Raw genomic sequence first — 26,585 nt, forward strand, 5'->3', positions numbered from 1 at the left:
ATACGCAAATGGTAAAGTGAGCATGTCACTCCCTCTCAACTTGCCATATAGGTTGTACATAACATTTTGACATTTCTAGTTTTTCATTCAAACACAACGCTCAAATCCTCGTACATGTATATATAAGTGATCACTATCCTGAAGAATAATGTTTCAGACTTCAATGACAGATATATTGAATTTTCGTCATATTTTTCATTTTTGTACAGGATCTAACGAAAATTGAATTATGACATGGTCAGCTCACTCATTTGCATATTCATATGATATCCACTGTACAAGAACTGTTTTGCAGAAATTAGCAAAATTTCAAAATGTCGTAATTTCCTTATTTTCCATCCTATTTCAGTCAAATTTCTACTGTTGAACTCGTAAGATTCTATTCTTTTTTACCAGACTAACTTTTTTATTTGGGCTGGATTTCCCCTTTAAAGGACAAGTTCACCTTCATAGACATGTGGGTTGAGTGAATGCAGCAATATTAGTAGAACACATCAATGAGAGTTTGAGGAAAATCGGACAATCCGTTCAAAAGTTATGAATTTTTAAAGTTTCTGCTCAGTCACGGCTGGATGAGAAGACTACTATAGCTTGTGATGTCATATGAGTACAACTATATAAAGAAAGTATAAAGAAAATTCAAGATATTTTCACTTTTCTCACATAATAAAAGAACACTCGACTTCTCTCTTTCAGAAGTCAGGGGGAATAATATTACCCCTAACATAAGTCAGTAACAAGTTGAGGAAATGTGCACTTTATTCAAAAAGTCAAGTTTTGTGAAATTCTTTTTTTATTTCCCTTATATCGTTGTACGCATGTGACATCATACACTGTAGTAGTCTTCTCCTCCAGCGGTGATTGTACAGATATTTTAAAAATTCATAACTTTTGAACGGATTGTCGGATTTTCTCCAAACTTTCACTGATGTGTTCTACTAACATTGTTGCCTTCACTCAATCCACATGTTTATGAAGGTGAACTTGTCCTTAAGTGTAAGTGTACAGGGAAATCATAGATTGTCAAACATTAAAATCTCATACAGCTGTTCGTACATGTACATTATAACCCTTCTGACATGTGCTACATATCCGATATATTTCTTTCAAGTGTATGTAGATTGACGTAAACTGCATGCTTGCAATATACTAAGTACAATGTACCGCTTGGTATCTTTCCAAACTTGTCTGAATGGGCTGCTACATAAAGTGGTCACCATACATGTATTCTGTAAGCCTGCAATTGTTCGAAATCTGCGGCAGTCTTGATACTGTCTGTAATCCTAGTGCAACAGGCCTGTGGTTTTTTGACGATTAAAAATGGTACACACCACCACACCATGCATCTACACACCCACCAGTCAAGGAGCCAACTTCACGAGTTTTGGTCGCAACTTTAAAAACATGGAAATTTAATGGGTCTCCTTCAAAAAAGTGAACAGTAACAATTAATCGGATGTGAATGTTTAATTAAGGCAATCAGTAAAATGAACATAACTAGCTGCCTTTTAGTCAGAGACACACTGCCCTGCCCATGTTGCTGTTGAACTGAATACAAGATACAATGCTCTAATGATTGTACAAACATCGGTAATCAGGCACAAAGAGAACGTCCATCAAATGTATCTGAATTTTCAAGTTTACACAGTGCATGGTTTTATATTTATCAAATGACAGAACAGTCATGCTTCAGAGTTTATATAAAAATGACAGTACTTTACCAACAATGCTGAATTTCATCAGCCTCAAACATCAACTGAAGAGGAATTTCATTTCCCCAGAGAAATGCGGCTCACATCAATTAATTGTAGATAACTAAAATAAGTCCATATCCAAAATACCACTAGATATTTTTATGTACAAGAACATCGTATATACTTTCTTCGACATAAATAAGATCAACTTTTGAATGATGCGGAAATTGTGTTGAGCATGCTGAGGTAACATGATAAAAAAATGTACATTCAGCTGGATCAAGTCATGCTGCTAAAGCCATTTTAATGGTTTATGCTACACATACATGCAAATGCTGTTGGAACTATTTACATGCATTCTCGAAATAATTTGTTATCAAATTCAACCATTACATATTAGGTACTTAACAGGCGATAAAAAAAAAATACAAATCCTTTGGCTTAAATTGTTTTTACCTTTATATGAGCAGTTATGGCATCTAATGTGAAGTATTTTAATCTCACACACATAAAAGTGGCAAAAGAGGTTTCAAGTGAGGTCTCCTGCTGTTCTTCGACCCTATTTCAGAAGTCACTTTAAATATGAAATGGATAGGAAATCTCTCTTGGCAGACAGAACATATATTATATCCGTCACTGTAGACGTATGCAATTGTTTGTAAACTGTATGTATAACTATTGTGTACACAACAAGATTAAAGATTCTTAACAGTCTCAATATTTCCACAACATGAAATTGAAAATGTCTAAAGGAGCACCAGCACGGCATGTTTATCAGCACTGGGGTTCCACTGAAAAGAAAAATAATAATAATCAAAGCCAAAAACAAAACAAGATGGTATATTTATATGCAACACTATTCAAATAAGTGTCATTCATTGCACATGGGAGGAACAAAAAGTCAGTTTATGGAAGAACAAATATCCTTACAGGACTGAAGGAACTAAGAATTGACTCAAGTTCCAATCTGTTCACAGTACATGTAATATAAATGTGCTCTGATTTGAATCATTTTAACCAAGTAAACATACAAGGGCAGCATGAAGATATACAAAACAGCCTGAAGTAAAGTAATCATGTACATATACCCACTTCTTCCAAACAAACCATAGAGTAAGATATGGAAAGGGAGGAACTACACAAGTCCGCATCACATTCACTGCCTGCTAAGTAGCAAAACTGAGAATCAAATGTAGCTGAGAATTATAGTCATATAGGTAAAAACGTGAGGTGAAAAGAGGGGAAAGTCGACATGATTGGGATCACAAAAATATCTGTTTAAAAGTAACAGCACTAAATCTAATTATACATCAATGACAGGACACAATTTGTCTAGATCTCTTGAAGCTGGTCTCCTTTATAAAGAAAATGAATAAGGTTGGCTTAACACTAAGAACAATGGTGTGTGCAGAATAAAACGTTTTTTCTATGAATCAATGCATATTTTGCCACAATTTATCTTTGCTGAAAAAAAAAAGGAGCCAAATCACAATAAGTTGGCAAATTTTACCCTATTTAAAGAAGGAAGAGGGAGGGGTTAAATTTTGGAGAAAATCCTCTCATTAGCATTACTCTTATCTAATTTCATTAGGTATTGATTATCTCTGGTCCCGACTCAAGAGGGTAGTTACTGAACTTGGCTGCCCCCAAACCGCCGGTATGGATGGAATGCCTGCGACTGCGAGTTGCCCATGTTGCCTCGGCCGTAGTTGTTGCCGCCGTACATGTCCTGGCTCCCGTCCGCCTGTCCGTAGCTTTGTTGCTGTTGTTGCTGTGGTTGCTGCTGGGGTTGTTGCTGGGTGGCCTGGCTGTACTGCTGGCCGGACATGTCACCACCAAACCCTCCTGCTGTCAACACAAACAAACACATGAAACACCATAAAATTATTCCACCTGACGTTAAGTTCATCCAAAGAAACAAATGGGCCATCAAATTCTTGATGACTATACACTGAAATTGTAAATTCAGTATGAGAAAGTATTGTTTCACCTGAGACGATATGCGACATGGAAAATGACCCTAGATGTGATGCCTTGTCAAAAGGCAATACTCGATCTGGAGAACATGTTACCTAATATCAGTGCTTGGGACCTCTGGGACATTTCACTAGGCCCTGCTTCTGGGCCACAATGTAAGACATATATGCTGCACAATTCAAATCAATCAACAGCCCAGAATGATGCCTTCTGAGCCATAATCATGTACTGTAGATCATTTCTTGTCATTTTTTTTTTCTCCTCTGCTTTTTAATAGTTTGCCATCTCAAAAAAAGCTGTTCCCTCCGTGAGTGTCACTACCACTCTTATGAACAACTTAACACTTCTGGCAGTTACCTAGACCCAGTAAACTTTGCTGTGCCTCCTGGATCCCTCCCAAACCCCTCTTTAAAAACAAACAAACAAAGAAACACACACACACACACACAACCAAAAACACAACAACAACAACAACAACAAAGGATAGGCAGAGGGGGAAAAAAGAAGAAGAAATATTATATTTGAATTGGCACAAATTTGTCCCTGGTGCACTGCCCCGGTGCCCTGCCCCTTGACCCTCACAAGGTCACCTGAAGCTCAATTCACTTGTTTCCCATACCCATAAGAATGAATCTTGTCAAGTTTGGTGAAAATGTTATCATGCATTTTAAGAGGGGGAGATGTAAACGTCAGTTCTAATCCCTGGGTCTACCTAAACATGTTAAATCCTGTAAGCATCCATTTTAAAGAAACCTATGCCCCATGGTCATGATAATCTTATTTTCTCACCTCTACGAGTATCTAACTGCGATATGACTTGGTTGTACTACTTCTGGATCTGGAAAAGAAAATCTCCGAAATTAAAACATTTTGGGGTTTCAGGGCACAACCATGTGCCCTCATGGGGGCTACCTGAAGCAGATAAACAATTTTGAATCCTCTACCCTAGAATAATTCCTCTATTGTTTCATTATACATTTGTAATTGGAGCACAGGCATTATGAGACAAAAGCAAATATGTGTAAAAGTTTACCCAAGTATGATGAACAACAGACAACACACAATGGACAGAGGATGAAAATTCAATGAAGATATCTCATTGAGCTTTTGGCTCTGCAGAACTTAAAGTCAACATACACTGCCATGTTCAGTAACTGTATCTCAAAGCACATGAGCCACTGGAGCACAGAGAATTGGTGAGAGAATGGTAAGGCTCTTCCAACACCACAAGAGCATCCACGAAGAAAAAAACTAGAAATGTCGCTATGGCGACTGGTACGCCTCCGCCATAATGCATGGTTCTCCTAGGGAAATAGTGAAATTTTGAGGAGTTGACCTTGACCTTTGACCCATGACCCCTAAATTCCCTTAATAATCCCTGCCAGTCAGTACATGTATATGTACCAAGTTCCATGAAAATGCCTTGAACCCTTCGCGAGATATGGAGAAAAAAGTTAAATTTTAATGTTTTCACCTGAACTTTGACCTTTTGACCTTTGACCTCATGACCTGAGACTCTCTGGAGAATCTTCATTTGGTAGCACATGTATACACTAAGTTTCAAGAAAATACCTTCTGATATTGCATAGATATTTGGAAAATAGTGAAATGTTGAGCATTTGACCTTGACCTTTTGACCTTGACCTCTTGCCGATTTCATTCAAAAACGACGTAATCAACTGCCCCATCAAATGTCATCCTTGGACCAAGTTTGGTGAAATTTGCTTCATCCAGTCTTGAATTACAGCATACACAGATAAATTTTAGGATTTGACCTTCACTTTTGACCTTTGACCTCTGGCCGATTTCACTAAAAAACTGATCAAGTAATTGCCCCATCATATGTCATCCTTGGACAAAGTTTGGTGAAATTTGCTTTATCCAGTCTTGAGTTATCGCGTAAACAGATACAATTTCACGATTTGACCTTGACCTTTAACCTCTGACCTCGGCCGATTTCACCAAAAATCTAATCAAGTAATTGCCCCATCATACTTTACACCTGGACGTACGGACGTACGGACGGACAGACGGACGGACAACCCGAAAACATAATGCCTCCGGCACCCTGCGGGCGGAGGCATAAAAAAATAAGTCAAAAGAGGAACTGACCTTGACTGTAGCCCTGCTGGTTGTAGTTCACGCGTTGCGGCCCATAGGTGGAAGCCTCCTGGGGATAGTTACCCATGGAACCTACGACACAGACATGGAACAAAAGTTGTTGCTTCAGTCTAATCGCGGACTCATCATTAACAACACTGACTCAGTTTTACTAGATGTACACCATCTTGGGCACTACAAACAGTACAGTGGACTCCAGTTATAACGAAGTCCGTGGGACCAGCAGTTTTCTTTCGTTGTATCGAAATTTCGTTATAACCTAACAAATATACAATAAAAATACATAGAGCTGATAATGTTGCGGCCTGAATTTTTATTTCGTTGTAACCAGAATTCCGTTATAACCATGTTCGTTATAACGAGAGTGCACTATATATCTCCCACTTGCCTGAATAGGCATCAGGGCAAGGGTCCACAACCTTGTGCAGGCAAATGCCAAATTGACATAGATTGAATCTATAATACCTGCGCAACAGTGAGTGTTTGTTGCTCCAGGCAATGCACAAGTAGGTTTGTAGCGCCCTTAATGTAAGTCCTCACAGGATAGAAAACTTGGACTGCATTCCTTTGATACTACTGTCCAGGCAATGATTCACTAGAAAAATAGTTCTACGCATTTAACTTCCAAACAGGAGAGAAGGTCCCTCATCTTTCATATTTTGGGCTGAATGAGCGATAAGATTTTTCATGATTTCTTGTTCCACTAACAGGAAAATGTTGGCCTTGATTTCAGCACAAATGCAAGTCACCTTTCTCCTTAGTGCCATATAACAATCACTTCTGAACTGCAAATTTCTGCATATTTGCTTTGTTGTTGTTTGTTTGTTTTCTTTCTTTCTTTCTTTCTTTCTTGGGGGGGGGGGGATTGTGCTTCAACCCATTTGCAAGCCTTAGGGGACATACAAGGTTATCCTACCCCCCAACCTCCAATAAAGCTAGTCATTGTTGCATTGCATACCAAATAAATGCACTATTCCTGTTGTTGACATTTACAAGTAAGAGAATGAAGACACATCTACATACAGAAGTTTATGCAGTCTCACATGCACACAAATACCATATATATAGACACATCCATAAACCACACATTAAACAAACCTAATGCACAAACACATCCACAAACCACAAAATTAAATGAACATGCACACACACACACACCACACAAACCACACATTGAACACACATAACGTAAATGTGACCCTGCATCACAAAACCAACAAAAAGTCGCACCCCTTTATTTTGCGCGAGGATTAAAAAAAAAGGTGAAACGGTTCAACCTAGTCAATCTTGAGTTTTTCATATTTTCTGAAAGAGCAATTCTCTTTAGTACACTACTTGTATTCCTTCTCTTTAGTACACTATTCCTAAGTATGGGATCATAAAATGAATGAGAAAGTGTGTTTTCAGCAGTTTTTCTACAATCCTTTTTTGTAAAGTAGTGAGATCAAGTATGTTTTGGAGGCCCCTTTTCATTTTTTGAAAATCCTTTGCACTCTTCACTCTCAACTCTAATAACTTTTGAAAGAATAATGCTACTGCTTTGAAAGTTGGCAGTACAGTCAACCTCGCTTACCTCGACGTCGGATTAGCCGAATATCACTTACCTCGGAGGCAAAATGAAAGTCCCTATTGTTCCTATGGAGTTTCTGTGTGTTAAAACTCGCATAGCTCGAAAAACTAACTCGAAGTTCGGTTACCCCGAAGGGAAATCGTATGTCCCAATCTTAATTAACTTATTGTTTTTCCCAGCATGTTGCTCGAATCAAAATTGCAAACATCACTCAGCATTTCCGATTAAGCGCGCATGGACAACGAAGACATGTCACAAATCTTTTCACAACTCGATTATTCTGAGACCAGAACAATCATGCGCCCAAAGCAATACACGGCTGGCAAGAAAAATCCCCCACACCTACCTACACACGTACATGGTATGCACATAGCATCCGTGCCAATGGAGTGCATACGATAGTACTACGCTCTGCCCCATCATCTTCTTTTCTTTAACCACTGTGTTCTGATTTGCGATCGTGAAAGTCATGCCGTGCATGTAGATTTCTTAACCATCCTTGTGCACCTGCTGAGGTGTTGACAGTTATATCTTTGGCATTAATCACGGTCCACTGTCCAAACATCAATCTCCTGCATAGTGCTTTTCTAACTTTTTTCCTTTCACAAAGTTTGTTTCATTAATTCTCCCCTGAGAACACAAGCAATGAATAATTTTTTTCAGCGATGCGATTATGTAAATATTGTGGTATATGATCTGGAAGTAGGCCCAGGATAATAAAGAATAGATGCGATTTAACAGCAGTTTATTCAGATAAATTTTGATGTTGCGGAAAGATATGTTGTAGGATTTTCAGGCAATTATCATACTATGTACTTTGCCCCTGTTTTGACTTGAATTTTATTTGAGTTTTCGGTAATCTAAAATTTTCCCCTTTTCTAGCACAATCATATAGGCCCCTTAAGATTGTTTCTTTTTTTTAATGTGAACAATCCTCTTCAGTAAATGTTTATGATTACAGTAATAGCACTGTACTCGTAGCTCGAATCTGATCTTGCAATATTACTCACTCCTGTTTTTTGGCAACCAAGTAGCCAATCCTTCGTGTGCTGCACTTATAACTGATTGCGCCTGTACATGTTTTAATACATTTGGTTTTGTTTGAATTTGCATTGTACTGTTGGCCGTGAGCCAGCCTCTACGCGACCATTATTCTCCCAATCACGCATCTGTGCACGCATACACATACACTGTATGATGTTCGCCATGTGCATGGTGTACTGCTGTTCTCTACATTGTGGCAGTTTCTCATCCATATAAATGCATGTTCATCTCGTCAATACAGCATAGCTAGCTAGCTAGCTAGGCACTGCTCGCTGACCGGTGCATAGCGGTGCGACATTGCCGTCGCTCCCTGTAGCTCTAGATGTTCTTGGTGAGCTACATGTACACCCATGTGTTGTGCGTAATATTAAAAGTTTGCAAAGCTATGAATGTGATTCTTGTGGAACTGTCTGCTTGGTAACTTAAGTTTGTATTATAAAATGGGTTCAAGAACGTAGCCAATAGGAAGCGCTGAAATGAGTCACGTGGGCTTTGATTACTTTAGTACCATTGCACTGCAGTACAGTACCAGTGCCCACTCAATCAGTTGTTAGATGTGCGTCGCGCGCTACTATACGCGCTGTCAATCCTGTAAACAACTTCTAGTTCAGGCTGCCGGCCGGCCTTTCTTGTGTGCATAACATATTATGTGGCGTAAGTATACAGTACTCTTATACGTACAGCACTTATGTGCGGGATTTCCGAGTGCGAAGTGTACGTGCTTGACTCGACTCTCTCGAGCGAGTGCTACATGTAGCTGACTGGTAATGGTATTGACCCACAAAGGTACGTGAAAAATGCTGTTAGTTTTCGACCCATTTTATAAAACAAATGATGCACAGGATTATTTCGTGACGTTAGTGGAGATGCAGCTCACTCTCGGGTATTTACAATGTAGTGCAACATGCACTCGGCTTCGCCTCGTGCATGTTTCACAATTGTAAATACCCTCGAATGCGCTATACGCCTCCACTAACGCACTCTATCCTGTGCATCATTTGTATATCGACAGGTTTCTCCAGATGACGTGTACGAGTATTACGCAAATGCATACACAGTATTCTGTAGACACACCACCTCCACATGCAATGTACATTCAGCATGCATGTTCTGCAACACCCGTCTTGCACTCGATTACGTACCAGTATTTTCTTTTTGTTTTTATGGTGATGGGTGATTTAATTGTCCACCAGAAAATAGTGTTCAAAGAAGAACATCGATTTCTATTCAATTCATTCATATTCAAGTCGATTCAATTTCAACTGACAAGCATGCAAACAATCAGTAGGCACTATAATAGATACCATGTTGAACATCGATAAACGTCGGATAAGTCGAAGAAAATTTGACGTACGCGGACCTCGTGGTTCGCGTACGTCAAACCATTTTCTTCAGTCCCGACTAATTCAAGGTATGCGAGGTTGACTGTAATCATGGACAGAATGTGTTAATAGAGCATGCTCAATTTCAGCTTAATCTGATAATCCCTTGTTGCTCCCATGGTTTTCATCCTGTTTTTTGTCCCATTCACCGCACAGCTAGCATGGCGTAGTAAAGATTAAGAGCTTTAATAAACCCTGTACTTCTGAGCCTCTTTTTCAGTTAACACTTTTCCAGAGTGTGTGCTTTCTTTCCAATGTTAGATAGGTTAGGAGAGTCCATTTGAATTGAGTTATACATCATTTTAAAGCTTAGAATCTGCTCTTTCAGAATCTGCCCTTAAAGGGAAGATAAACCCCAAGAGCAATGTGGATTGAGTGAAAGCAGCAACATTAGTAGAACACATCAGTGAAAGTTTGAAGAAAATCGGACAATCGATGCAAAAGTTATGAATTTTTAAAGTTTTGGTTTAACTAAAAGTCAATGTTTGGCAACTTTTTGTTGGTTTTGTGATGCAGGGTCACAAATACAACATCAACAAATACATAAACACAAGTGCACACATGCATATGACTGTCAAATATTCACACAAACTAACAAACAAACACACAGTGACACACATTGCATACCACTAAACACATAATTACACAAAAACACACACAAACACCACACATTGACATACACACACACAAACACCGCACACTGAACAAACACATGCAAGCAGGCACACACATGCAGTACACAAGGCATGCCACTGCTCACTCACCAGGGTTACCATACTGTTGCTGCTGACTTTGCTGTCCGTACGGATCCTGTTGTCCCTGGCCATAGTTCCCGTAGCTTCCATAGCCCTGGGTCCCTGTGGACGCAATAACAAGAACAAGGTAAGTATGAACAAAGTTGCTGCAGGCCTTCCACCATATCTCTGATCAATGCACATTCTAGGCACTGAGCAGAAACTAGTGCGTATTTACCTTTTTTTTCTCTCTCTCTCTTCATGTTATCAAAAATCAAATGACTCTGGGCATGGTATGGAGACATGTCTGAAGCAATGCAGTTTGATTGCACCTGAGACTTTTTGACCATAAAGTGATAACAAGATTGAAGAATGGCTGAATGTTATTAATTGTATTATGGGCAGTCTTTGTTTCATTCTACAAGGGAATTTAAGCATCCCTCAGGCTAGTTTTGTCTGGAAAAACGAACAAGAGTAGTGGATTCTAATAAAAACAGGAAATAAAAAGTTGCCCACAAGTTGTTTGGAATGTCTTTACCAATTCGCATCTTCAGCAAATCAATCGTTTATATTAGTTTGTTGGTCCACAATATATTTTCTTCATTGACTACACTACAGATACGTAGCAAATTCTTTGGGTGGAGCAATAAGAAGAAAAAAAAAGAATATACACATATTGATTTCTCATCAAATCAGGTGTCATACAAAAACAGTGCCAATTGTGAAGATAAAACTATGATCAGAAACAACACGGCCAAAGCATGCAATACTAGTATTAGAAGAAAACTCCATGGCAGTGAAGAAAGCCTGTGGAGTACAGAATGACTGCAAATCATGCTAGCTCAACAAACCAGTAGCTACATGTCCTGCCACTGCAGGGTACTAGTAATTCAAAATGAAAGAAAAAACCAACTCAAATGAAAACCCCGCCCAAAAGTGATGGTGTTAGTTCCAACAACGGTGTAATCACGACAAAAACAATGGGAGATTAGTCAGGATATGTATGGAGTAACCTTCAATGAAATAAAAATGATGATGATACAATACTGGGCCTTCTCAGACAGCTTTGTGATATTGTTCATTTTACTCGAATAGTAATGACTGAAATAGTCCTATAACAAGAATGGTCAGTAAGAATCCCTTTTCATGCCTTATTCCTAATAGAGTATCAAGTCTGTAGTGACATACTAAAACATACTTTGTTTTGTTTTGATTTTTATCTCTTATGAGATACATGTAACCTTGACAAATGAAAACTGTACATGGATGAATCATGATCTAGTTATTCCAAATTCAACAAAAATGAGTCTGAGTGGTTTAATTATAAAACTGTAATTCACCTCAAGATTCACACGAGCATATCAATCCACACTACATTCATGGAGCATATATGAAGCTGTAAACTACACTTGTAACATACTGCTTTTTTTAAAAATCTGATTGATAAATCTCATACAGAGTGATGAGGTGGCAATCAGGAGATATATATAAGAGGAACGGGACAGATTTAACACTGTGAATGACATCCTCCCACAGCAACGACCAGAGAACACTGCCATGGAAATGTTTCCTTGGAGGATGTGCATAAAACAAGTCCATTTCCCTTTTATTTCATGCTCTCCATTCTTCTTTTACATTGCTTTTAACTTTTTTTCCTCGGTGAAAACCACCCATGGCATGTTAAGAAAGCCAGACTGTAGTTGGAAAAGCATCACCTTCTCACACAAATAAAAGCAGACTGGACGACTATCCTCGTTATCATAAAGAAAAGTTCTTCTGAAGCTACGCAGGTGATCTAATTAAAATTCTAGTATATCTTTTAGACAAGAATAATTCAAGTGCATGCGATGACAGTTAAATTTGACATTTACAATTTCCATCAAAGCAACCTATAGACCCGAGTTATTTTGTTTCTAGTAATCCTTGTCTGGTCATGGGTATATTGCTACTGCAAACTGGCTTTCCCCTCCCTCACATGACACTGGCTGTCTGAGTAAGGCTCTGTCTATCATCAAACTCTGGTTACCATAGCGAGAGCTTTTGCCTCCATCACCAGCTGCACTGGGCTTTCCTGCAAGGTACAGATATTGGTGTTGGGTGACACACTTGTACAGTCACAGACAGCATCTCCAACTTTTCAAACACACAAGTCTTTCTTTGCAACATATTACAATATATCCTACAACTACAAATGATGCTAGTGCCACACCCATGACGATGCTCGCAACTGGCCATTTCCAAACCACATGCAAATTACTGTCTTGGCTGAGCAGGCAATATTCTACATTCACTTCAGGCAATGAAAACAAGGAAGCACTGTTATCTACATGAATTTCCAAGAAAATATCTTACAAAGTATATAAAACAAGCAAACAATAAATGAACTTGCCACCATAACTAGTGGGGCAAAAGGCCCAGATGTATTGGCAGGAGAAAGCATTTAAAACTTAATCTTCTGACACCATACTGTTGGGAGAATATATTTTGCCCCCCCCCCCCCCCATATGCTACAAGATATCACTATCCCGACATGAGTATTCATGTAAGCACCTTCGCATTATCTTTAGCATTTAACATGCATGGGCACACAAAAACAAGCACACACAAAACATTGTATATCAGTTTTCTCTCGTTCCTAACATAATTACATGAGGGCCAGTCACAATCTAGTTTTTGTGTAATCACCAGGTAGATGACTACATGTGAAAAACTTGTTGATTTTTTTTTTTTTGTGGCAGATCCAATAGGCACATTTATCATTTCCTTTAACAAAAGCAGATGTGTGCCCTTACTACATTAACTTCCACACTCTGGAGAAGGGGCAACAAGCACAGAGTACAAATTGTAGTCATGCTAAGGAATATGGGTGCACTGTTTAATCAGAACACAGAATCCACAAGTATACAATGTACATTTACATGCCCTGGAACATTCTTCCAGTTCAGTAGGACAGTGGACTTTTTCACAATTGACTTTTGTGGCTGATGGCTTACCATAGCTCTGCTGGCCCTGGCCATAGCTTTGCTGGCCGTATCCTCCCTGCTGCTGCTGGCGGTAGCCATTGTTGTAGTTCTGGCCATAGCCCCCCTGCTGGTTCTGCTGGGGTGGCCCTCGCTGCTGGAAACCACCTTGCCCGCCAAACTGGCCACCACTTTGCCCGCCATACTGACCTCCACCTTGGCCAAATTGCCCTTTGAAAATTACATGTATGGAAATGAGAGAATTTCAATTCATACAGCCCATTTTCATCTCTGCATATCACATACCCATTGCATGTTACAACAACCAAAACAAGTTAGTCAGTGCTTGGTCCCACACGAGGTTAAATTGTGACATCATAGGATCATCAACAACATATGAGCCCTACTCATTGACAGGTTTTTCATTGTTTTAGTGTTAGGTCTCTGTCACTGCATGCAGAAACTAAAAGTTAGCAAGCAGAAACTGTAAAACCAGAAACATTCACAGCATGAAATCACTAACTGCCACTGGCATTCAATGCATTGTGCAGAAAAAAAAAAAAAACAAAAACAAAAACACTTTCACATTCATTTTACCTTTGTGAATCTTGGCTCGATGCAAAATTTGCAACAGTTTCGTGCACTCGAAAATTCCTAGTTTTACAGTGTACCACTCTGCAAACAAACGTCATTACCCCCCCCCCCCCCCCCCCCCAACTTTGCGCTTGGTCTTTCAAAGTTGACCATTGCCAGGGCTAGCTAAGTGCTACCACACTGGATGTCTATCATTCACACATTGGTTACACATATTTTGTTACTGTTCAAAATACAGACACACACACACATTCACACAATTAAACACACACACACACACACACACACAGACAAACAAATAAACAAACAAATCATCAAAGTATTAAGCTACAGGTTTTATTAATATTTGCACAGCAAACCATAATCCTCACCCATGGGCTGACCCATGTTCCACTGGTTATTGTAGCCTCCCATGCCATCGTTGAAGCCGGGCTGGCCACCCTGGTTGTTCCAGCCCCCTCCTGGGCCGAAGCCCCCCATTGGACCGCCCATCTGGCCTTGCCCTGGGGGTCCCCCAAAGCCGCGATTCATCTTTGGCATGGCTTTCTTGATTTCCATCTGCACAGGATCGAGAATCAAAACAAGAAGTAAGCACACCAGCAGTCTACACTCATATTAACATGACATACGTTTTCGTGCACGTGTATTTTGTTCATATATACCAACATTCATTTTTTCCTTCTTTTTTTTTCAAAGGGAGAAAATATAACGCTTTAAATTAAGTGATTATTATACACCAGGGATAGTATAACCTGAAATCAATCATGTAAGAAATGACATGCTCTCCTTACATTGATGAATTCTAGATTTATGAAATAACACTTGTGCTGCAAGGAAGATGGGAAATACTGTTTAATGATGGCCTGACAAATTCATTTAGGCATCAAATGCCACTATTAAAGGGCAAGGAGCTACAAGAATACATTTCTCCACTTGCTGTGTGGAGACAAGGAGTATTTCTTTTTTTTAATGAAGTGTTATATCAAGAAACAGATAATATTCTTGAAACTGTTTGAATGCAGAAAATGGTGCCAGAGTATCATCCTAGATACTGAAGATACATTGTAAGTCACTGCCAGAGAGATTTTCAGAGATCAGTAAGAATATTGGAAGGCAAAATTAAAGACATGTTATATGCAACATAGAAAACAAACGGTTTTAAGTAATAATTTTAAGTGTCACGTCCATTCAGACTGGAACATGGAAAACAAAAAAGAAAGGGCAATATGTAATGTCAAATAGATTTAAATGATTTCCAGTATAATTCATGAACTGAACACCTTTAAAACTCCAATTTAACAACATTTTAATCTGTTACTGACTAGTTTACGTCATATTACCCTGTACTTACCTAAACTTTTTTTAATTGATGCTACGTTTATATGAGAATGAATTACGAATAAAAAAAACACTCATTTAATTGCTGTGTTAAGGATTTGGAAATAATATTACTGAAAGGACAGAAAGAGTGGTTAGTAAGTACTTGATTCAATGTGCAATGATTACTCAGATGGTTACAAAATATCCTCTAGTTTTGCACGATGAAGCTCTGCTACAAAGTTTTGCAATCCAGTACGCACATCACTTTGCTTAGGGTAACAATTTCAAGCTTACCACCAGCAACAAATTTGGCAAAGATAAAGCTTGTTGTAAAACTCTGTGCACTGTCAGAAGAGGTAAGGCTTGGTGAATATGTTCAAGCCATACTGCAACACACTGACGGAAGATTCCTAACATTAGCCCACTAAAATCACAAAGATACCAAAGTGCACTTTATAGTGACATGTCTGGTGTGTTAGATGAAGACATACATCCTTTTTTTCTCTCTTTTTTTATCTTTCTTTCTTTTGACAAGGAGCCTCATGCAGAATTAGTGAAACCACAGGCTCCATTAAGATTGTTTCCACTTTGTCTTCAGAGCTTCATAGTTTCCATTGGGATGAAATGAGAAAAAGCAAACACTCCTAAAATAAATTAAACTACTTGGAGCATGCTGAGCATATAACTTAGTACATGTACTTTTCACTGTCAAGTTTGCAGTATATGCATGAATTTGTTTAAATACTTAACTCTTACCCAATATATGACAACAAAATTTACTTATTCCATAGAATCAATAAGTTACTGTAAGACCACAACGTCAAAGGATGATTTCTAAATGGGAGCATAAGACGTAATACATTGTGGATAAAATTACTTATTTCAAAACAGTGTTTTCATAGATACATTGTACCTCATATTCAACAGCCTCATGTGTAAAATGACTACACTCTGAAGATAGAAAGCAAGCCTATTTGCTGCTTTAAAATTACGTACGTACGTACATATTCTTACGCATGTATGTAAGTACACTGTAAGTATCTTAATAAAAGTAAGTGTACAGATAGAAAGTACATTTCCTGCTTACTTAGTGCTCCAAGTACTTTAACTTATTCAATACATTAGCGGCCCAATGTGAAAATGAGCTTATATTGAATTTTTACACAAAAACATTCACACATACACACACACTTATCAATTTTGTTCAGATGTGTTGATTGAATAATACTTAATTTCACTTGTTAAATACCTCTTACTTCAACTAACAGGAAAGCACTCTTCATTCTAAAGATTTGTCATGTAACATCAATATGACAGTTATCACATCTATTTAGAATAATTTTGATAGGAATCATTATGTATCAAATGCTTTCAATGTTATTTGAATGATTAGGACACATGATTACTGTTTTTGTTTCTGTAAAAATACTGTAACTTGCAAAGTCGAAAACATGTATGAATTTATATGCTTTATTACCGACTGAGAAATCCTTCAAACTCAAAAAAAAAGAAAAAAAAAAAAAGAAAAGTTTGAATCTGTAGCCATGCTCTATGACAAAGTCCTTGTGTTTACATTATATCAAGAACACTCTCACACACCCAGCAAGAACAAAGAAAAAAAAAAAAGGAAGAAAGATTAAGATAATGACTTAGAACTCTACCGATTTCCCCTTCAGGTCCAGATAATGCATTTTGACCAATTTCTCCACGTCATCTTCACTAGCGAACGTCACAAAGCCGAAGCCTAGATACACAGGTACGGTACAGGTAGGTAGGTAGATACATGCCATTCCACAGTACGTACAAGTAATAAATCTTACTGGTAAGATAGGCTATGGTGCCACAGCGAATGCTAGTCCCTTGTAAAACAAACTGAACAGAATTTTACATCATCTCACTTTGAAGATTGCCTTTTAAGGGCCGACTCCCTGTACTTATTAGAGTGAGTATCTGTGAAACTAATCTGCAGTTCTGTACAATTGCTTGAAAATGTATAACTTAAAATTTCAGCATACACATTCAAACATACAAAGGGGTGTTGATTTGTTTAAACTGCAGTCTGAATATTTAATATTTAAAAAAAAAATCCACTGTCTCCCTGTATACAGAGTCAAGTAAAAATAAAGAGCTTTTAAAAACGAATTTTGTCTTAATCTATGGTTTAATTATGACATAAATAATAGTAATTTCTTTCTTTCTAGTAATCTTACAGGTTACAGGGACTAGCCATTGCACTGTGACAGCCTTATTGCTTACTCAGGAAATACCTACATGGAAACAAAAAAATGAAACACTAAAGAGGGAGAAAATACATTCAGTTAAATAACAGTACGACTTACATGTAAGCATTCATTGTAAAACATGGTGAACTTCCAACGTGCATCCATCTCAACTGGTGGGCATTCAACATAGTCAATTCTGCTCTTCGTTCTCTTTTGTTATCTTTCATTGTCGTCTCTTCTGTCATTCCCAATACCATGTTGAGGAAAAGGGTTTCTCGGCATATGCAAGAGCAGTGTGATGGCTCAAAGATAAAGTGCAGAATTGCACAAAGTGTTCTCTTCCTTAGCCACTCTGGTGGTAATATGTGCCCTGAAGCCTGTTCACTGGCTAATTCTGTTGCTGAATTGATGCTAGTCTTTAACACTGCATTCTCATGTAATCAATGCCTCTTGAAATGTCGTCACACATGATAACCCCATGTAGCCAAACCATGTTTCATATCCATTTAAGGTGGAGACATAACACTGCTTTTACAAAAACAGAACACTCTTATGCAGCATCAAGAGTTGAACGTTATTTTTTGCCACTTACTAGTTCATTAAAGGAACTGTATACATGCATGGTACGTGATTCCATGACAGCATAGATTACCTACTGATCACTATATATACCAATCTGGTAAGCTAGATTATACCATTGCAATGTGCACTCAAATGTACCTGGTCACAAGGATAATGCACAAGGTACAGTCCTCACTTGGTTACTTAATGCATCAACTTTCCCATTTCTGCAATCTGTGTAGAATGCTACTCATTTGGCAAGCAACATTTTTACAATAATTATCAGTCTAAACGAGGCTCTATCTGCACACACATATATTCAACGTGAATTCAACTAATTACTGTTATCACTTGTCACAGATTTTGGGAGACAGTGCTGATGACTTACTCTATGTTTTCCAGTTGCATCATCGATCATGATATGCACATCCTCCACCTGAAATTAAGACAAAGCACATATAAACACAAAAACAGGATCTATTTTAGCAAGAACGAGGCAAGAGAACATACACCACTTCACAAATCGAAGATGTCTGCTGTCCAACTGACATTAACTCTTAATGCACTACGTTCATGTCTTTACACCAGACTGCAATGCACATAAAGATGTCATATACTTTTTACTAAATATTGATAGAATAATTAAAGTAAATAGAATTCAGACAATGCAAAATTTATGACTTTCAGCATGCAGCACTTCAGCAGACTTGCATGTACATCTCATCTTGCTCATAGCACACAATTTTTCACAAACTAGAACTTTAGTCTTCTCACACTAATTTAGCACTCCATCCTCTGAAAATGAAGAATTGATTCCAGTGCTATACAAATAAAGAGGAAAACCTAACCCCCCCCCCCAAAAAAAAAAAACAAAAAAACAAGGTCTTGCCTTTGCTGTTCATGTGGGAACCAAAGTTGAGCAATACACTGCACATCTGCCAACACCCCCCACTTGGCCAGAGGTAAAAATACACAGTACATCAAACAGAATACTGTGAAACCAGAAATGTTCACATGCATTTTAATTTTGCAAATTTTGTTCATGCCACGTTTGTGAAATTATAATGCAGGCAAAAGTTCTTATTTACATCATTGTAAGGGCTGTTGGCTCCAATTTGCAAAAATTTCATGCTGTTAACATTTCCTGCTTTACAGAAACACCATGAAGAAACTTGCCTTGCCATGTTGACTGAAGGCTTCGTACAGATCCTGCCTATCAGCCTGCTGGGAGATCCCACCGACGAAGATCTTCTTGGTTCGCTGGTCATCTCCTCTCGGCTTCGTCCCTCTTGCATTGCAGGGCTTGCAGTCAAGCTGGCATCAAACAAAACAAAACAACCAACACAAATATTTTGTGCAATTTTGACAGCTGATCACATATACAGGTACATAACATCCTCAGAAAAAAAAAATTGTAATTGCATCTTCATAGACATAGACATATGTTGAACTATAAGACCTTGTAACTCTGCTAGAAGGTCATCCGATGTGATTTACAAATGGATCACCTTCTGTATTCTGTTTCACCTTGTGAAAGTGCACATCAGTGTTTTCAGACCTTCGGTGTCATGTAACAAAAGACCAAAGAGTATAGTAAATAGCCATCAATCTTGTCACTAATGCTCTCAAATTACAGACAACACTGCAACTTTTCCATGGCATCATTTGAAGTTATTTACAGAATGATGGTTTAGACTTTGTAATATAAACATGGCACTGCAAACACACAAATGATCAAAGTTACAAGAGTTCATCAAACCTGTCTTCAGTCCATTCACATACAAAAATGATAAGTTTTTGGATCATGATGGGATGAAAAAAAAATCAATTTAATTAAATGTTGTTTGCAAAACAACAATACTCACTTGGAGGCATGAACGGTCCTGTTAATTCCCGAACTGTGTATGCTAAATGACCACATCAAAACCCCAGACATTTTTCTATTTCTTTTTTCTTTAATCAAGATGCTTTTATTTATGCATTGCGACAAAGACTACTTTTCTATATGTATCACTATCCATGCACAAGAATTGCCACTTTTCAAATGATACGTCACGCATTGATTCTAAACACTTTTTTTTTTGGGGGGGGGGGGGGGGTATGAATGGACCTCCAATACATTATAACAAGAATACAATGTAATAAAGTTTGGCAGAGTACCACATTGCCATCGAGCTTTTGGGTGCCCTTCTTATCCAGAATGGCATCAATGCAGCCTGGGTCAGTGTATTTGACAAAGCCATAGCCTTTGTTTTTCCGTGTGTCTCTATCCATCATGAGGACTATGTCAGCTATGGCTCCATACTGCTCAAAGAATGCACGGAAAGCATCTGAATAGAGAGAACACACAAAAAGAAAAAAATACTGTTCATTAATCAAATAACAAATTTGAAGTAAAAATAGATTTGTTTATTATTTCTTTTTAAGCACTCTTACGATGGAAGCAACTTGTCAAATATCAGACTCATATGCAATGCATCTGTATTCTTACGAACAATACACAGTAATACTTTAGTCCAGAATGATTTTGATTTTAAAAACATCTTTTTTTTAATCTCATGGATAAACTGCAGTTGGGGATATCATGTCAGCAAGATACTTCAGAAAAAACAACAACTGGGAAACATATTTCTCCAGAGAATCAGCAATATTTGAGGCAAAAACTAGAAATGTCGCTATGGCGACTGATGCCTCCGCCATAATACATGATTCTCCCAATAGGTGTATAGTACAATGTCTTCACAATGTGTGATGACAGTTTCACATAAATGGCAAAATATTGAAATGACAGGTTTGTTAGCAATACCTTGAATGTTCACTTTCCTTGAACTGGGTTTGCTACAATTGTCTAAGAGTGCAGGTACACATATTTGGGGAATTGAGGATTTTTATTTGACTTCTGACCGACCCTTTTATATGTTTATGCATTGAGTAATTCTCAAGGTATGAAAAAAGAGTGTAATTACAGTACAAATGGATTTTTTTTTTTTTGCATTTAAACCTGGCCTTTGACCCTTAACCTTTGACCTTTGACCTTCCGGCTGGAAATTTCCCAGAGAATCTCCATTAGGTAATACATGTATATATTAAGTTTTAAAACTAATAATACAAGCATTGCATAATGAGGGGAAATAGTAAAATTTTGAGGAGTTGACCTTGACCTTTGACCCCCCTGACTATTGACCCATGACCCCTCAGTTCCCTAGATAATCCCTGCCAGTTAGTACAATACTGTACATGTGTATGTACCAAGTTCCATGAAAATACATTGAACCATTTGTGAGAAAAGTGAAATTGTAACATTTTCACCTAACCTTTGACCTTTTGACCTTTGACCATAAGACTTGAAACTCTCTCTGGAGAATCTTTATGCAGTAGTACATGTCTTCACTAAGTTTCAAGAAAATACCTTCGGGCATTGCATAGATATGGGGGAAATAGCAACATTTTTAGCATTTGACCTTGACCTTTTGACCTTTGACCTCTTACCAATGTCACTAAAATCTACTCAACTAATTGCCCCATCATACATCACCCTTGGACCAAGTTTGGTGAAAGCTGCTTCATCCAGTTTTGAGTTATCACGTAAACAGGTAAATTTTAGAATTTGACCTTGATCTTTGACCTTTGACCTCTGTCCGATTTCACTAAAAAACTAATCAAGTAATTGTCCCATCATAAACATCATCCTCAGACAAAGTTTGGTAAAATTTGCTCGATCCAGTCTTGAGTTATCACGTAAACAAATACAATTTCATGATTTGACCTTGACCTTTGACCTTTGGCCGATTCCACCCAAAATCTAATCAAGTAATTGCCCCATCATACTTTATACTTGGACCAAGTTTGGTAAAATTCCAGTCAATATTACTCAAGTTATCGCGTAAACGAATGCGGACGGACGTACGTACGGACAACCCGAAAACATAATGCCTCCGGCACTTCGTGGCGGAGGCATAAAAAAAGAAATAGAATTGAGAATATTAAGTACAAGACACATGCTATGAAAAATGTGACCCAAACCTGGTGCTAAAAGTCAGTAGCAAATGCAAGAATGTGCCATACGATTCTGGTCAAACTTTCCTCTTAATTACTCCAATTCCGCTGAAATTTATATCAAGTCTTTGGTTGTATTTGATTATATTTATTCACTAAAAAAAACAAACAAACAAACAAACAAAAACCTACAACCCTTGATGCTGAAATGTCATGTACATGTATGAACAGCATAAAATTTCAATCAGTGTCTTGAGATCACAGCATGATACATATCTCTAGTAATGGGACTCACCTGGAGTTGTGTCACGGTTGACTCCACCCACAAAGATTTTACTGCAAAGAAAAGTAAAATGCAAATGTATGTCTGCAACATATTAAAGTTATGATTTCAAATAGTTTGATTATGAATTCAATCACAGATAAAAAACCAGTGGTAAAAAAGGGAAATGGCATTGCTCAATATTGAAAAAAATTCTACCCAACATTTTACAGAATGTGCAACATACACTAGGAAGCACCAGGTGACCAAACAGATAAACAAAATACAATGTAATGTAGAAGTGCAGAAAATAAAAACTTACAAATGAGTCAAATATGTCTAAATCCTACTGCAGATAAATATAGGATCTACTTTTTTCTTTGGTTTGCATAATACAGATAATCTAGAGAGATAATTTATTTGGTCAAATATTTACAAATGAAGCCAATAGCTGTGCATGAACCCTTAAAAATCAATCACACTTCGGATAACTGGCCTGGCAAATGACATCCTGCACATGAAACAATGTAACATTTTCATGAACAAGATACGTCGTATGCATACCTTGTGTTTACCTCGCTTCGTGTGACAAACGATTACCTTATTTTTCTTTCAAGATTAATTTCTGTGCAAAATGCTAGTACCTCCATCTAGTTATAAATACATAAATAAAAAGATAGCATAGCACAGCAGTCAGTACACATATTTTTTTTTCTTTTTTAAATCTCAGGAGTCAAAGCAAAGCCAAAGGCAAATTCACTTGGCTGCTTGTCAACTTGGTGGAAAGAGTTCTTTGAGGGGGTCAGCCACCACCCCAATACTACTCGATAGGGCCTATACTGCCCTATCCTTCTTTAATAGTTTATGCATGCTCACGTAGGCAAAAGGTAGGTAGGTCTAACACTAGTTAGTGCTTACTGCCTAGTGAAGTACTCAGCTGTGTTCAAGAGCTTTGGGTAGCAGCGCGCGGCGGTGGCTGTCCCATGCAAAGTCTTGCAATCACACCACATCAACTCAAGCAAGTCTAATTCTTAATTAATTGCCTAATCAATTTGGTTTAGAACAGAAGTCTATAGACTATAGTTGGGAAATATGGGCATAATCGCGAAATAGTCCACCACTCCATTCACCGCCATTCATTCCGTCATAGCCGGGGACTTCTTTTCAACCTCCGAGTATAGACTTTGCACATATTATTCTAAATGGCAGTGTATACAACCACACGCGTGTGTCTTTACCATCCAGCCACACAAGTGTGGTTGTAGCCATGGCCCAAATCGCTGGATACAGCCACACTCGTGTGTATAAATGTACAGTGTGTACATATCCCCACACACACACGGAGAAGCTGAACGCCATGCGTGTCAAGCACATGAACACCACACAACCAGCTTGCTCGCAAAGCGATGAAAGTAACCTCATTTTCATACCTTCTAATATTGTTTTCTTACAAATATTTTTTTTTTCGCTCCATTCTTAACGTGTTTGCTTGATACGGTGGGTTTAGAATCAATAGCAAAGTTACAACTGCCGCTAAATTGGGGGACTTCGGATTGACATCGCTGGACTGCTGGTGGTAGGCCCTACATCGTGACTTCGGGTGCTAGCGATCGCTCAGCGCAGCGCAGCAGCAGCCTAGCCAGCGCAGTTGTGCCGCCGCCCGCACCAGCAGGGACCCGCGCGCCGGCTGCCTGTGTACGCTAGGTGCGCGATTTGCGACTACGAGTTACTGTACCCGAACGAAGGCGAAGTCTCAATAAAGACGTGATGCATGATCAATCGTAAATCAAAGTGCAAAATCAATTGTAACTTTGCTATTGATTTTAAATTCATCTTATCAAAATAAAGAAAATGAGAATTAAGTTTAAAATGAAAAAGTAAATCTGTCTAGATGGTGAAATAATATTAAATTAAATTAATCTAGGAGGTAGGTTCATCGCTTTGCGGTGGTACATCATATCGCGTGTTGATGTGGCCACACACAGCTTGTTCCCCTCTACGCAATATACTGCAGTATACCAAGGAGGTATACCTCCTTGAGCCGAGTATACTACATCTCCGTGTGTGTGTGGATATGTACACACTGAACATTTATACACACGAGTGTGGCTGTATCCAGCGACTCGGGCCATGGCTACAACCACACTCGTGTGGCTGGATGGTAAAGACACACGCGTGTGGTTGTATACACTGCCTATTTAAATCATAGTTATAGACGCACACGCAGAACAAGAAGTGGGGACCGATATCACAATTTGGCCGAAATATGTTTCCAATGCACTGAGCATGCTGAGGGGACAATGGCAAGGTTCCTTATCCTTCAGTTCAGGGCCAGGGCAAATAATACTATCATTTCAATTAATCAGTAAATGCAAACTATCAAACGCGTTCAATCACACGTCTCACACTCACTGCACTCACGCACCGACTGTTAAGCAAGTGTCAATCTATGAGTAACGCTAGACCCTCTAGAGTAAAATATCCCGTTTGCGGCAGTTTAAGCATTGTTAACGGTTTTTCCAACTTGTAAACAAATCAGGCAAATTATTTTCAACCATTTCATATATCATAGACAAGATTATTCATTAACGCAATTGTTTTCATGAAAGAAATTTACCACTGACCAACGCAGTTTTCATGATTTACCAGGGCAAAACCCGGCACAATTTTCGCCGATAAGGGCGATATGCGACGTAGTATTTCTGCTTGCGGCACGATGTACAATCCCTATGCAATACGCGCGTGCTCCGCAATCTTTAGCTGAACGCCTTCACATGTCTCGCGAACATTGCGTAAGCGCCAATTCCTATTGCGAAAGCACGTGAAAATAGCGTGCGCACATGCATTGGCCGCAAACAAGATCGCAATTCTGGCGGTGTTGTTGATGTCTTTCTCGTGTTTTTCTCATTTTTTTTCGATGGTAACATCCACTTTCCGAAAAAATGGCGGCCCACATCGGCTCGCGAAAATTCTATTTTTACGTCAGGATATGTTTTCAAAATCCATGAACATCGAGAAACGACAAAAAATCCAGTTTCTTGGACCACTGTTTCTTAACTGTTATGTTAAGAAGTACCGAAAATTTCGTTTGGATGCGATATGTTGTCATTTAGGTGGGAAAATTTCACTTTCGTCAGAGATCGTGCCCATTTTATCGTTGGTTTTTGTTGATTGCTAGTGTGTTAGTATATGTGTAGTGTGCATGTAACAGTGCAATGCTGTGTTTAGCTGTATATTACCGTGTATGTTGTACCTGCCGCGAACGGCTGCACGGCCGCTTACTGACGCAGTTACTCTAGACTATGACCCGAGTTGTGACATTCACATAAATTATTAGAAAGCCCCTCCCCCCCCCCCCAAAAAAAAAAAAAAAAAAAGATGCAACTTCTTATACTACATCCCAGACTAGAAATCTAGATATCTACTCTAAAGCTATTTAAGGCAGAGTGACCAATTAACATTCCGTTTCAGACGATCACCACCACATGAGCGCTGAGCTGTGCCATGCCCGCCAGTGCCGATCAGGCTAAATTTGTGTGGCCCCACATACCCATTTCTGTGCTGGAAATAAGGAACCTGTATTTTTTTTTTTTTTAGGCCGGTCGGTCGGTCGACCGGCAGTCGAATGACACAGTAAAATGACAATGTGACCATACTGACTACGTACCCGACTTCTTCACCCATTCTGTTTCGCTTTCTGATGAACTGGAGGATCGAGAACTATGTTCATTTAATCGACTCTTCAGAGACGGCTAAGATTCCTGGCACTCCTTTAGGTCCAAGCCGCAACGAGATGTCCAGCGCGAACCTGATGAAAAGAGAGAGAGATCGAATCAATTGACCACTGTGCGATGCGTGTATGAACAGTGCTAGAGTGCAGTGGTATGGGTGCAACCAGTGAACCGGGTTTCAGGTTTTAGGTCTTAGGGCTCAGCAGTAGGCCTACGCGTGTTATCTGCGTGTGTACAGTACTTAGCATGCAAAGAGCGGAGTCGCTCTTTGGTACTTAGTAGTTTATTGCCAGCAAAGAGTACAAAGGCGCTACAAGGAGCTTCTTGCTTCCTTTCTCAGCTGTTTCTGGCATATTATTTGACGCTTCAGCATCTAGCATTACTATTCAAATACGCTAGGCAACGTCTGTTTTTGGC

The 26,585-nt window shown here is 38.7% G+C and overlaps 1 protein-coding gene across 1 annotated transcript; it reads right to left on the bottom strand.

Annotated features, from left to right (window-relative positions):
* Nucleotides 1-1,382: 1,382 nt before the first annotated feature.
* LOC139745551 (uncharacterized) lies at nucleotides 1,383-26,147 on the bottom strand. The gene is made up of 11 exons (XM_071655946.1): nucleotides 26,105-26,147; nucleotides 22,471-22,511; nucleotides 20,340-20,509; nucleotides 19,356-19,493; nucleotides 18,567-18,615; nucleotides 17,058-17,140; nucleotides 14,448-14,634; nucleotides 13,516-13,713; nucleotides 10,553-10,645; nucleotides 5,784-5,864; nucleotides 1,383-3,542 (listed from the first exon to the last, which is right to left on the bottom strand). Exons 1-11 carry the CDS (start codon nucleotides 26,119-26,121, stop codon nucleotides 3,322-3,324), a joined length of 1,278 nt encoding a protein of 425 aa, XP_071512047.1. The 5' UTR covers nucleotides 26,122-26,147; the 3' UTR covers nucleotides 1,383-3,321.
* Nucleotides 26,148-26,585: the final 438 nt, after the last annotated feature.

This window comes from Diadema antillarum, unplaced genomic scaffold (assembly GCF_040938485.1).
Source record: "Diadema antillarum isolate AM-2024a unplaced genomic scaffold, OU_Dant_1.0 seq00001274_RagTag, whole genome shotgun sequence".
NCBI lineage: Eukaryota > Metazoa > Echinodermata > Echinoidea > Diadematoida > Diadematidae > Diadema > Diadema antillarum.

What these genes read in the sequence shown, in the direction of transcription:
- LOC139745551 (XM_071655946.1), bottom strand. An exon ending in CCTTCAGTCAACATGGCAAG is followed by an intron (nt 18,616 to 19,355) that starts GCAAGTTTCTTC and finishes TCTTAATTTCAG; the next exon opens with GTGGAGGATGTGCATATCAT. An exon ending in CCAGCAGGGCTACAGTCAAG is followed by an intron (nt 3,543 to 5,783) that starts GTCAGTTCCTCT and finishes TTGTGTTGACAG; the next exon opens with CAGGAGGGTTTGGTGGTGAC.